At 38.9% G+C, this 13,162-nt stretch overlaps 1 protein-coding gene across 1 annotated transcript in view; it reads right to left on the bottom strand.

Moving 5' to 3' along the window:
- Positions 1-2,734: 2,734 nt before the first annotated feature.
- The window catches only part of LOC118425040 (sorting nexin-13-like), a 40,688-nt gene continuing 30,260 nt past the window's right edge, over positions 2,735-13,162 (bottom strand). Inside the window, exons 18-28 of the mRNA XM_035833855.1 lie at positions 12,638-12,666; positions 12,303-12,354; positions 11,816-11,955; positions 11,194-11,298; positions 10,376-10,486; positions 7,337-7,498; positions 6,741-6,800; positions 5,391-5,564; positions 5,199-5,239; positions 4,474-4,586; positions 2,735-4,027 (exon numbers count right to left, since the gene is read on the bottom strand). Of these exons, the coding sequence (XP_035689748.1) occupies positions 3,762-4,027; positions 4,474-4,586; positions 5,199-5,239; positions 5,391-5,564; positions 6,741-6,800; positions 7,337-7,498; positions 10,376-10,486; positions 11,194-11,298; positions 11,816-11,955; positions 12,303-12,354; positions 12,638-12,666 (1,253 nt within the window). The 3' untranslated portion in view covers positions 2,735-3,761. The remainder of the gene's footprint in view (positions 4,028-4,473; positions 4,587-5,198; positions 5,240-5,390; positions 5,565-6,740; positions 6,801-7,336; positions 7,499-10,375; positions 10,487-11,193; positions 11,299-11,815; positions 11,956-12,302; positions 12,355-12,637; positions 12,667-13,162) is intronic.

Below are 13,162 nucleotides of genomic sequence, written 5' to 3'. Positions count from 1 at the left end.
CGTCTCTTTGTTGCACCATTCGGATAATTGAGCAAAATGCACTGGTATTTGGAGTGTGCAATTAAGCGGCTTGTACTGTACCCTGCTACTAAAACATGGAAACATGCTGTCCTATATGTGCCACTAGGCACTACAAGTGCATGTCTGAACAAACAAAATATTGCATAACAATACATGACAGGAATACACTAAATTCAACACAAGGTGGACATTTGCAAGATTCAACTTTTTAGACAGGATTTCAGGTTCTTCACAAATTCATACAGCCTTGATACATATCCCCTGAAAGGTTGCTTTTTCATTTGTTAAATGCTAGCAAAAATTTTTTGTTTGTTGTTAGAAGCAAATTGGTAGCATAGGCGCTGCAGCAAATGTTATATTGCAACTATTAAAAACACAATTTTTAAATGGGGATAAAAATATCTGATGAAATTCCTCCTCTTTGGGCAAAAAGATATTTTTGGACAAAATGCAATTATTTTCATAGACCGCTGCAACAGCAATTAAGGTCAACTTCAAGTCCAAGAAGTTGTTAAGAAATTCTTGTAAGACAGGACCTTTTATCTTCAAGCAATAGCACATAATTTCTAGCCTTTGTCAAAAATTGTGCCTTTTTTTAAACATTCATACTTCAAACCTTCCAGAGAATACTATCATTAACTTGGCTAGTGGCTTGTTTACTGGACTTTTTGTGTACAATAGACGTCTAAAATCTCTTATATACAACTAGACAAAATATACAATCCACTGGATAAAAATTGGGTCTCAGTTACAACAATCATTACTTGACTTCACACATTGAAATCAACTAGTGATATTTGTTTCTCATAGTTATATGTACACTTCAAATGTGCCATTCGTGCATATTCTGGGGGCTCTAACACTTGTATGTATTCTAAATCCGTAGGAGTTGCGTATTTATTATTTTCCATAGGCACATACAACATGCACTTGATACAACTCTCAATCGTTTGTGTAAGTTTCCTTTACACAGGCATACATGTACACAGAGTGCAGCCCAGTTAGCTGATAGCTTTGACCATGCACAGAACTATTGTATTGTGCATACAACTTAATATATAGCTGATGGCTTTGGCTATGCCCAGAAGTATTGTATTGTGCACAAACTTGGTATGAAAATATGTCAGTACACAACTCATACTGGATTAGGATTATACACAAGTGTGAAGGAATCCTCAGTCGATGAGTCTAATACAGTATTTTTCAAACTGTTGATGTGAAATGTCATGTACAATATAAGTTATCAAAGTAAGGATCACAAGGTATTCTTTAGCAAGTGCAGCATGGAAAGGGGGAAACAAAGATATTATCGAAGTTGAGAAATATTCAACTTCGTGGATCTGCCAACCCCACATAGGCCTATGTCACATTTCCAAACCGGGGCCTGACCGGGCAGCTTTCAGGAACGAAAAGTATGATACAAGAGACACCAAACTACACAAGACATTAAGAGAACAACCGTGAGCATTTTTTGAGAATATTTCTATGTATAAATTTCTATTTTTCATTTAGAAATGTGACGTTGGCCTAAGATACACATCTCTCTCTCTCTCTCTCGGTTAGTTTAAGTAAAAGACTAGGATCTGTTGCCCTGTGCATGGTACAAATTCAAGTGCAAATCAAATTCAAGTTCAGTACAATACTGTACAACACTAAAGGTAATTAAACATTTGAGAACAATTTCATTGATGTAAAATTATTCAGATACACATAGTTACATCAATCTTTTAGATTCAGAATGTTCCTGAAAGTGGATAGGAACCTACTAGTGTTTTGCTCCTTTTTTGGCAAGTCTTCTCTCGTTTCTTATGCTTAGTCCAATATGAGAACATTATGACATTAGACGACAAACGTTGACTGCATGTAAACAATGATAACAACCCAAATGCATGATTTTTTTCTGTGACATCATCTTGATCACTACCTCTAGTCTCAAACTGGTCCTGCACCTTTTACAGAAAATTCAGGTCCAGGTCCGGTTCAGGTCCTAAGGATCAGGTCCAGGTCTGGACCTGAACCTGATTCAGTATGACTCATACCAATGGTTCATTTCTCTACAAAGAAATCTGTTTAGTGGAGTATTACACTTACACTGGCGTTTTAAAATCCTACAAAGCTAACTGCACCTGTATGATTGGCTGTAAAACTTGGTAGAAGTTATATAAACTCTACTCTACTTTACTCTTGTTATTTTCTTCCACCTGCAAGCGCCAAAACGTGTGAATACCTGATGAAATAATCTATTATTTTCTAATCGGTCCAACATCCGGTCCACCTAATTTCTCAGGTCCGGTTTTTCTGGACCGGTCAAATATGAAAAAATGGTTTTGTACACGTACATTCAGAGCAAAAAATTAATGGCTGATTTTCAGGGTAGAATAAAAGGACATCAGCCAATGACAGGCACCCCAGCTGCAGTGCAATCTAAAGTGACCTAAAGCCCAAATGTCTATGAAAAAATTTCAATTTTCAAAATTTTTAAGTTTTCTCAACGTACTATGTGAAACTTGCTGTTTGCTACTGCCAGATATATTATTAACAAATACTTTTAGTGCAAAGGAGAAAATTCTGTTAACACATCTTGAGTAATGCCTACTTTCACTTAAAAAGTGCAATTTACAAATCATCTTCTAAGATTGACCTGACTGTATTTTCACAATTTTGTACTGTAATAGATATAATACATTTTACAAGTTTTTTTTTTTTTTAAATATTCAATCTTCATCTTCAGCTCTTTTTGGAAGTATTCTTAACAAAATGAACATATAATGTGTTATAAAGTTACTAGTATTACAATTCAAATGTTAAATTATTTTACAATATCACTTTTGAATAAATATTTGACACTTCACTCAATTTTCAATTACACAAGATCTAGAATGGACCTATACAATAATTATTAGAAATTTGTTATTTCATTCTGAAAACACATACTTTATTTGTACACCACTGAACATTTCAACATTTCTACATATGTATATTCACCCCCTAATGAAAATCTGTTTTGAGCAAATTCTTATTCAATTCAAGGAAACTATTCTTGTAGAATCTATAATAATTGCTTCAGTCTGCATGGAATGCTTCAAAATCAAAAGTTAAATTTAATGATAGAAGAAATTCTATTTCAGTGTACTTTGAGAATCAATTCATAATACACATGTGCATGACTGTATAATACAGAGGACATATCAGGCTTTTATATAGCCATGGAGAAATTCTTGTTAGTTTTACTTTTGCAATATTTGCAGTGGCTTTCAAAGGCAATTTTGTAACATCCCGAAATAGTGTGGCTTTGTGTACAGTATTAACTGCAGGGCTCGAAATACCACCTGCATATGCAGGTTAGTGCAGGTAAAATTGGAGCTGTGCAGGGATTTCTGGTGTCTACCTGCACCTAACCTGCACTAGTCCATGTACTGAGCTTTATACATAGATGTCCTATGATGTAGGTGTATATGGATTGTTATCAGTTACACTGACTGCTTCCACATATTAAGTACAAAAGAAAAAATAACAATGGTTCCTCAACAATTTTAGTATGATCCATACTTCCTAAATTCAGAGTGGTGCAGGTATGCAGAAAAAAAGGATTTCGAGCCCTGGACTGTGAATATAAAACAAAGTGAGAAGGTATTTTCCCCTCCAACCTCAAAAATAAGTCCCTAAGAAAATCAAAGAATGAATCTACAACATATAAATTTGGTTTTGAGCCATTCCAACTACCCCCCAAAACATCCCCATTATGACATCTGTTGTTTCCACCTGTCTTTCTTGTTCTGGCCTCCGGGGGGCGCTCTTGTGTCCATCCTTGCCTTTATCCTTGGCGACTTGGAGTGCAGCTTGATGAAGATTTCCCGGAACTTGTTTTCAGGGAAGAGTGTCTCGAGGATGCCCTCGAGAACAACGTAAAGAAGTCTCCTGTTGAGACGCGGGTACTGGCACATCTCGAAGACACGCGTGACGCCTTTTCTTGTCGTCTCTGCACCGATCACGTGCTTCAACTCATCTGTGTCAAGGAATAGTACATGTTTACAAGTGAAAGGAAAAACTTCTGTTGAGGACTTTTTTCAATTCTTTCTTTGTATTTGTCTCAATTCAAACAACAGTACAATTATGTAACATTGAATGAAACTTTTTTTTCTCTACAAAAAAGACTTGAAATGTCTGAAAGTTTATGTTGCCATGACTTGTGCAATGTAAAGCACTAAAAATTATTAATCCCTTTTAATTTATAACATTGAGATTGGCTTGCAATGCCTTACCTTGTGCGAGATATTAAGAGAGGTGTCACTGAGTAGTTTAATGGAATGGTTTATTCATTCATACATAGATATACTAAAAGTAAAACAACATTGCAGTCTTTAAACCTTGCTGTAAAACTGGCTGAATTATGTTAGATTTAGTCTTAAAATAGCAACCTTAACATATACAACACAAATAATCTATCCAAACCTGGGATGCTGCCCAACATTTTTGTCTTGGCGGCGACTCTGGTTCTCATGCAGATGTTCTTCTCTCGGATCTCTGCTGGGTCCGCGAGGACACCGTTAGGCCAGAAGGCATCCCTGGGAAACAGTAAGTTGTAAACAATAAAATAATACATATGTTGGCATATTTTGGCATTATCGTGTTTGAAATACCTTTTAGTTTTATAGGTTTAATTTCACAGTAGGGAGTGTCCAGAGTAGTTTTTATTTCTTGGCTAAAACAAGAGGGTAGACGGGCAGAAGAAAGAACAAGTATTTTGGTAGCAATTTCAAGTTTGTGGTGAAGAGGTCAATGTGTAAACCATGAACACCAGACCAGAAATTTTAACATTCTTAGATCAATTGAGAATGTCTCTGATGTACTACAATGTAGGAAACGACAGGAATGTGTTATTAATTGTATTATTTGACGTTGTGAAGGGTGCATGATTTTGCATGAGGGCATGATGTCGATCGCACAAGGCAGATGTTGTTCTGTAGTCAATTACAGAAAAAAATATTTTTGGAAGAATTTGGATGGAAAAAAATTCAACTGGCTATAGCCCTGGTCAATTCTCACCTGAACTGCTACATACTCTGCCACCTGTTCTGGCGAGGTCAGCATTCTATGGTAGTCATTCATATATAGTCCTCCTTATTCTGAATACAGGAACTTTCACCTTTTAAATCAACTTTCACATTTGTTCTCACCTGAACTGCTTGACGTACTCTGCCACCTGTTCTGCCGAGGTTAGCATTCTATAGTCTTCATTAATGTACAATGTAAAGTCTGCCCTGTTTTGAACAGAGAAAGATTAACTGATTGGAGATTACTTTCACTTTTATAAAAACTTTCTCCCACCTGAACTGCTTGACGTACTCCGCGACCTGTTCTGCGGAGGTCAGCACTCCGACCTGCTCCACGATCTTGCGATTCATCTTGTCTCCGAGGATCGCTCGGATAATCTGCTGCAACAGAGCCACGATCTGCCGCCGTAGCCACTGGTTTTTATCTTTCAGGTCGAACACTTCGTCCATAAGGAGCAGCATGATGCGCAGCGGAATGTTGTCATCAATCTGGGGTAAACAAACAAACAAATAAGTAAACAAAAAATTAGTAAACAGGAAAACGATCTGCCGCCGTAGCCACTGGTTTTTATCCTTCAGGTCAAACACTTCATCCATCAGGAGAAGCATGATGCGCAGCGGAATGTTGTCATCAATCTGGTAAACAAATAAAAAACAAATAAACAACAAATTAGTAAACAGACAGAGCCACAATCTGCTACCACAGCCACTGGTTCTTATTCAAACACTTCGTCCATCAGTAGCAGCATGATGCACAGCGGAATGTTGTCATCAATCTGGGGAAACAAACAAATAAACAAATACATGAATAAACAACAAATTACTAAACAGCATAACAATCTGTAACCAAAGCCACTGGTTTTTATCCTTCAAGTCGAACACTTCATCCATCAGGAGCAGCATGATGCGCAGCGGAATGTTGTCATCAATCTGTAGTAAACAAACAAATAAATAAACAAATAAATAAGTAAACAATGTAGCAGGGCCACGATCTGCCGCCGTAGCCACTGGTTCTTATCTTTCAGGTCAAACACTTCGTCCATTTGGAGCAGCATGATGCGAAGAGGAATGTTGTCACCAATCTGCAGTAAACAAACAAACAAAAGAATAAACAAGTATATACATATATATATAGGCGTAAACAATTGCAACAGTTCTGGGATCTGCTGTCAAACCAACTGGTTCTTATTCAAACACTTTGTCCATCAGGAGCAGCATGATGCACAATGGAATGTTGTCATCAATCTGGGGTAAACAAACAAACAAACAAACAAACAAGCAACAAATTAGTAAACAGACAGAGTGGAGATTTGCCTCCGTAGCCACTGGTTCTTATCCTTTAAATCGAACACTTCATCCATAAGGAGCAGCATGATGCGCAGCGGAATGTTGTCATCAATCTGGGGTAAATAAACAAACAAATAACATACATACATACAAACAAATAAATAAGTAAATAAACAAGTAAATATTAGCAGCAGAGCGACAATCTGCCACTGCAGCCACTGGTTCTTATCCAAACACCGTTCATCAGTAGCAGCATGAGTAAAGGAATGTTGTCATCAATCTGGAGTAAACAAATATTAGTAAACAAATAGATAAGTAAACATTGACTTTATTACCTGGTACTAAGCTAGAAAGTATAAAGTAGAAGAAATAGCTTACGTTATCTTCAATGTGTGCCGAGACCTTACAGTCGTCATATCCTTGTGGTGACTTTAAGACCTGAAAAACAATAACAAATGTTCAAGTTCAACAAAGTAAAATGTACCACTAATGGGATATTAAAATGATATCAAATGTAGTAAGCTTTTTGTGCAAATTATACTTTCTAAATGGTGCAACTTTCCTTCTGTAACCAAGGCCAACACATTAACCTTTTATGGTGGCAATTGAACAGACAATACTCTGCTCATTCAGGAAATCATTTCTACCATACTGGAAGAACAAGCTATCTGTCACCAAAAAAATGGAAGTTCTGCTGCAGTACCAAGGTCACATACTAGGTGGCCACAAATTGACCTTAACCTTCGTCTTCCTAACTCCTACCTACATACCAAATATCATCACAATCCATCACAATCCATCAAGAGGTTCTTGAGTTATGCTGACTACAAAAATCCGAAAACAGAAACACACACACTCACAGACATACCCAAAATAATATCTCCATTTTTGTGGAGATAATAATGGAAGATTCTGTGACTACATGCATATATGAAGATTTGCGAAAAAGAACATTAGTGACAGAAAACTGTTACCTTGTTGCCAATCTTGCCGAGTTTGTCCGACACAGAGTCCGACACCTTCCCCAGACCGTCGGACATTTTCCCCACCCCCTCCGCCAAGTTGTCAGGCATGGACTTCACCACATTGAAGGTGTTCCTGACAGAGTTCCTCAGTGGGTTTACTAGTGTGTCCATCTGGGGAGGGAAGTAGAATTCAAAAATTAGATCCGTAAATAGTTTCATCAGGTTGGTTGAGATCAATTGAAGTCTTCTTTTTTACACAACCTTCTTTAATTCTTCAGTAGACGTTTTAACGTCAATAACAATGTACATGCAACTATGTTACAATACAATAGGTTACTCTCATGTCCCTAATAAACATACCCTCCGGAATAAACATAACCCCCGGACAAATCGTCAATATCTAATAAACGTACCCCCCGGAATAAACATACCCCCCGGAAAATTACCAAATTGACATGTATTTAACTGTGAACATGCTACTTCTGTCCAAAGAAAAGGAGATGATAAGCAGGTAGGTCTTCATTCATTTATGCCTAAGAACCACATCAGTTAGTTCTATAAATCATGAGCTGAAGAACTATAGATATCTTGTTCGAATCATGATGTTTTCTCAATTTTTTAATAAAAGGTAAGTTGAAATTCGCAGTGAAACCTGCCTTAGGGTCACCTGAGTATAGGGGCCACGTAACTGAGGGGCCACGTAACTGGCCATGCGGTCAGTTTTCGTCGGTCCCTTGGATTTTTCCCGTTGACCTAAGCATTAAGAAATTAGTCTATAGCGGTCACCTGTCCAATGCGGTCGCGGCCAGACGATTTTCAGTCCGGCCGCTATGCCAACACTGCCGTCACGGGCGCGTGGCCGGCCGCGTTACGCTGCGCTAAATAGTAAATTATCCACGAGGGGATCACGTTTTTTTTGTACTATACATCAGCAAGATGTCGGTTCAACTTGGACTCTTTATGAAGGAGACATTGAATAAAGGAAACATTATACAAAATTATGTGATTTTATGCGAAGTGTTGTTGAATTCACGTGGCGTTTTTTTCTCATCTCAGACTCTTTGCACTTCTACCCTTCTCTACATCGTCATTTCTGTGCAGACTGGAAGGCTATATGGGCAGATTTTACAAATAGACCGTCCGTTCATTATCTGATGTTTTAGGTTCTTGAAATGCATGTAAGCTGTCCCAATTTTCGTATTCCGCGGGCCAAAAATGGAAATCTCCGTCTTTCGGTTTTTCTCCAACATGGCGTCGCAGCAGCTGATAAACAAGGTCACTAGGGGTCAGTGGACGACTCCTCTTTTACCAAGGTAAAATATCGCAACAAGATTTCTGATGTGTAGCATAAAATAGAGTGATTACGGTATAAAAACGATTAAAATCTATTAAATAAAAGTTAGTTATGTGAAAACTAGACTAAGGTTGATTTTTGTCAAAGAAATAAGCCTACGTTAAGAAAGTTTTATTTCGACGTGACCATCTCGGCATAATGGCACATGCATCTACAAAGGAAAGTTGTGGCGGTTTGATGCTTAGAAATGATTATGAACTTGCTGTTTTTACCGACGAATTCCTGTCGTTTGGGAGAATTTGCGGCGTCAAAACTCATATCACAAGGGAAACGATGTTATAGTTGTTATTTTTACGTCCAGCATTTATTATGTGAACGAATCACTCTTCCGCCTCGCTGCCGAAAGCGCATGGAACCACAAGACCGGCGGGAAATTTCTCGTGCAAGGTGCTGGTTTACGATGTAAACAGAGACTATAAACTACTCCTAAATTAAAACTAAAAGTTATTTATGTCAAAATTGTATTTCAAAACGTCAGTGTGGTGTTTTATTTCCCCCCAAGAACAACATAATTTTACTTCGTAGCGTCATAGCGAGATCGACCGAAATCACCGAAAGAGTACCGCGTACGCGTACACGCTCATGGAAATCCGCGCCGTTTCGCCCGAAAAATAGGGAATTTTGAGCAAAAATACCGCGGAAATATGGGCAGAAAACCCCCAAAATTCAATTCTTTGAGGGTCCTGGCTAAGCAAAGTCCCAATTTTCAGGAAAAAAAATAAACGTACCGTCCAAAACAAGAACGTACCGGGTGGATTGTGAGGCTGAAAAAAATAAACGTCCCGGTACGTTTATTAGGGACATGAAAGTAAGTTCAGATTGCACTGACTGTCTAGTTCATACAGCACTAATTTGTTTCATTTTGTATTAATGAAGGCGACAGAAACGTTTACTAAAGAATTAAAGAAGGTTGTGAAACGAAGAAAACTTTGTTCCATTCAAAAATTATTCAAATTATCTAAAATGTCACAGAATTCTATTATATATGCTACGGCCGCGTGGCGCGTTGGTACACCCGATCCCTCGATCTCGGAAGTTAAGCAACGCGACGGTCCGGATAGTGCTTGGATGGGGGACCAACCAAGGACATCCGGATTGCTGTAGCCTCACGAAGCTTTCCACGAAATCGTCTTCCGGGAGGGACGTAAAACGGGGGTCCCGTGCTCGAGGAGGTGCCTCGACCACGTTAATCAGCCTCATTACTCATAATGGGTACCTACTGGCTGGCAAAATACACCTGGTGATTATATGCAGTCAACTATTAGAAGATACAATGTGTGGCCCAGGGCTACTGAAACAGAGATAGGCACTGCCCTATGCACCATCAGGCACTGGAAGGGCTCTGACTAACCTTCCTAGCCAGCTGCCCTTTGCCCTTGTTGTAGGCTTTGTTCTCCAATACGGCCTTCTTCATTCCCGGGTTCCAGACCTTTCTAGCCAAACTGGTGCAATGACCATGTGGGAAGAGTGTTCACCTTGCATTCTGTAGGAGTTCTATTCCCGGCCGATTCACACCAAAGACTTTAATGCTTTCCCTGCTAAGCACTCAGCATTCGGGAAAGAGTAAGGAAGTTGAACACACACCACTACCAGTTGACTAGCTCCCTGCTGTAGTGATTGCACAAAGTTGTGTGGCCCAGGGCTACTGAAACTATGAATTATACACCATTAGGTGCAGGAATGACTTGACTAACCTTCCTAGCCAGCTGCCCTTTCCCCTTGTTGTAGGCTTTGTTCTCCAGGAAATCCAACATGGCCTCCTTCATCCCTGGGTTGTTCTGCAGAACATCCTCACACAGTAACGTCTGGGGGGTCAAAACAGAACAAGGAAAGTTCAACAAACAACAGAACTAGAAAGGCAACTTTTTCGCAAAAATGCAGAATGTTTTCCCCGTAGCCTTTTGTTCCAAGCTTGTGTCCCACACAAATCTATACCTTTTGGCTTGCCTTATGGTATGGCGAGCGAGTAAAAAAGATTTTCGTCTTTATGATATAGAGCTAACATGCCAACTGTTTATATCTATGATATACAGCTAATATGTTGATGTAGTTCTAAGCTCTGATTGGTTCATGGCAGTTCTAACCTAGCTCTGATTGGCCCCTGACAGAAGAAGATACATGTATATGTTAAGAGAACACACCTGTCCAGTGAAAACAATATGTATTTCCCTAGCAGGCAAAACATAATAAGATGGAAAAAGAGAGAACATTGCCATGCCATGACTCAATTGGTAGCAGTGAGTGACAAGGTCTGCAGTTCTGCAAACTACAAAACTTTGCGTGCCACTGCTTAGGGTTGCAGTTCTTTGGATAAGCTGGAAATCTCAAATTTGAGGACAGCCACACAACAAGCATGTGTACATGTAGAGGTCCTTCCTGGTGTGAGTGGATCAAACCTGACTCTTACGAAGCTTGTACTTATTGTACAAAATGGTGTGTTTCACCTAAAGGCAGTTTACTGGTTTACCAAAACAATCAAACAAACAAAAAGTAATAATAGTAGTCAACTTACCTGCAAATACTGATTTAGCTCTTTTCTCCTCTTCTCTAAAAACTCCTTGTTCAGATTTTTGAACGTCTTCTTGGCAGGGAGTTTTAGAGCATATAGGGAGTCAAACTGTAGGGAAAAATCCATTATAATGCTTATAAATCGTGTAATTATACACATATTAGCTCCAATCACATATTTCTTAAGCATAAAGCGATGTGACAATTAAGTGTGATAAGGAAATCATTATTTACTGAGTCAGGCAAAGACACAGTCAGAAAGTTCTATGTGTTACAGCTGAAGGTTCTTTTCATAGATATTAATTCTATATAATTGTAACCAAATTCTTGATATTTAATGCAAATAATACTATTCTGTACAAAACGGAGGAATTTTCTTGTCCCGATGGAAGAGAAAATACATAGAAAATGTCATTTGAATTTTGGGCAAGTTAAAGGTTGGTTCAGGCAAGTAAATTTTTTATGTACTTGCCTGATAGGACAAGAGTTAGTGAATTTTAGAAAACTTGTCCAACCCTGGTCTGACAAAATTAAGCAAAGCATTAACAGAAGACCTAGCACTCAGATTTTCAAAATACAACACATTCCTTCATTGCGTCTTGCTGAAACTAAGATGTGCAATGTACCTTGTCCTTTAACCTCATGTGAAGGTCGTGGAAGTCGCTGTATCTGCGGAACGTGTCCCACACCTCCTCCTCGATCGGAGTTTCCTTCCGCACGTTGATGGCGTACAGCGCGTACTGCTTCCCATGCTCCTTACAAATTCCTGGAAACAAACAACAGTCGCTCAGTTTCAGTGACCAGCTCTCACCTTCTTCGGGGCAATTCTGACTGGTTCATAATGTACTGCAGCACAGGTGTCGCTGCTCACAGTTCAGATGTGGTCGCAGCCGTAGACTACTATGTTAACGATGCGATCGCAAAGGAGTGTAGTTTTTATATACACAATAGTTGTCAATAAACGGTGAAAATGATGTAACAGTTTCATCTACATTTTGAGAATTCATTGACTACCAACCTCATGAAATTTTTCATGTTTTCTTGCTGTTGGAAGACTGATACGTAGTGGAGGAATAGAACAAAGATGTGTGACAAGAAAAATAAAATTCTCACCTGTCTGCATGATCTTGGCAGTGAGCTTGATCTGGTCCTCTCTGATTGGGCTCTGTGGAAGAGACAAAAGTTGCTCATATGTGGAACATACAAGTTACATTGCAAAACTGTTTTTCTATGTTTTTTACTATAGTTTATCTCAAATGCAGGAAGGTATTAAAGCGCCATCTTTGGCTAATGTGAACCTTTTGTCAGGATTCTACAATTTACAAAAGTTTTAAAAAACTCATGAAAAGGGCACTCTTTGGGTTTACCAGGTAGGCTAGCATTCTGTATTTTCTGACATCATGTATTAAATTATATCAAAGCATATAAAAGAAGTAGGGCAAACTTACTAGCAACCATGATCCTGATCCTTCAAGAGCTGAAAAACACAGAGAAACACAGGTGAGTCAGACAGCAAAAGAATTCTTTACACAACACTTCAGCAGTCATACACACACACACACGTACATGTACACGTAAGAGGCAAGGAGCAGCACTAGCTGGCCTAGGTAATGCTATGGTCCCATTTGGAAAAAAGTGGCCCCTCCGGTTAGTCTCTCTTCTGCAATTTTGGACATGAACCCTACACAGTCCCATGTGGCACCCTGTGGCCACCGAGCTAATTAAAATCAACCCAGGACCCAGCAACAAATAGATGCCATTACCTGCAGGCACCAGTGCAAAGGAGACCATAGCATACAAGAGTAGCAGGCAGTTACACACACACACACATGTACACATGAAGGGAAAAACATCAGGGTAAGTGAAACAAAACAAGCATTTGACAAAAAACAGTTTGGAGTGGATTCATTGCTCCAACTAACCAACATATTCCACACCACAGTTGTCCCTCAGTAAGACATCCAGAGCAGCAT

The sequence above is a fragment of the Branchiostoma floridae genome, chromosome 10 (genome assembly GCF_000003815.2).
Source record: "Branchiostoma floridae strain S238N-H82 chromosome 10, Bfl_VNyyK, whole genome shotgun sequence".
Taxonomy (NCBI): domain Eukaryota; kingdom Metazoa; phylum Chordata; class Leptocardii; order Amphioxiformes; family Branchiostomatidae; genus Branchiostoma; species Branchiostoma floridae.
Note: the sequence above shows the minus strand (reverse complement) of the source record. Positions and strands in the feature narration are given on the sequence as shown.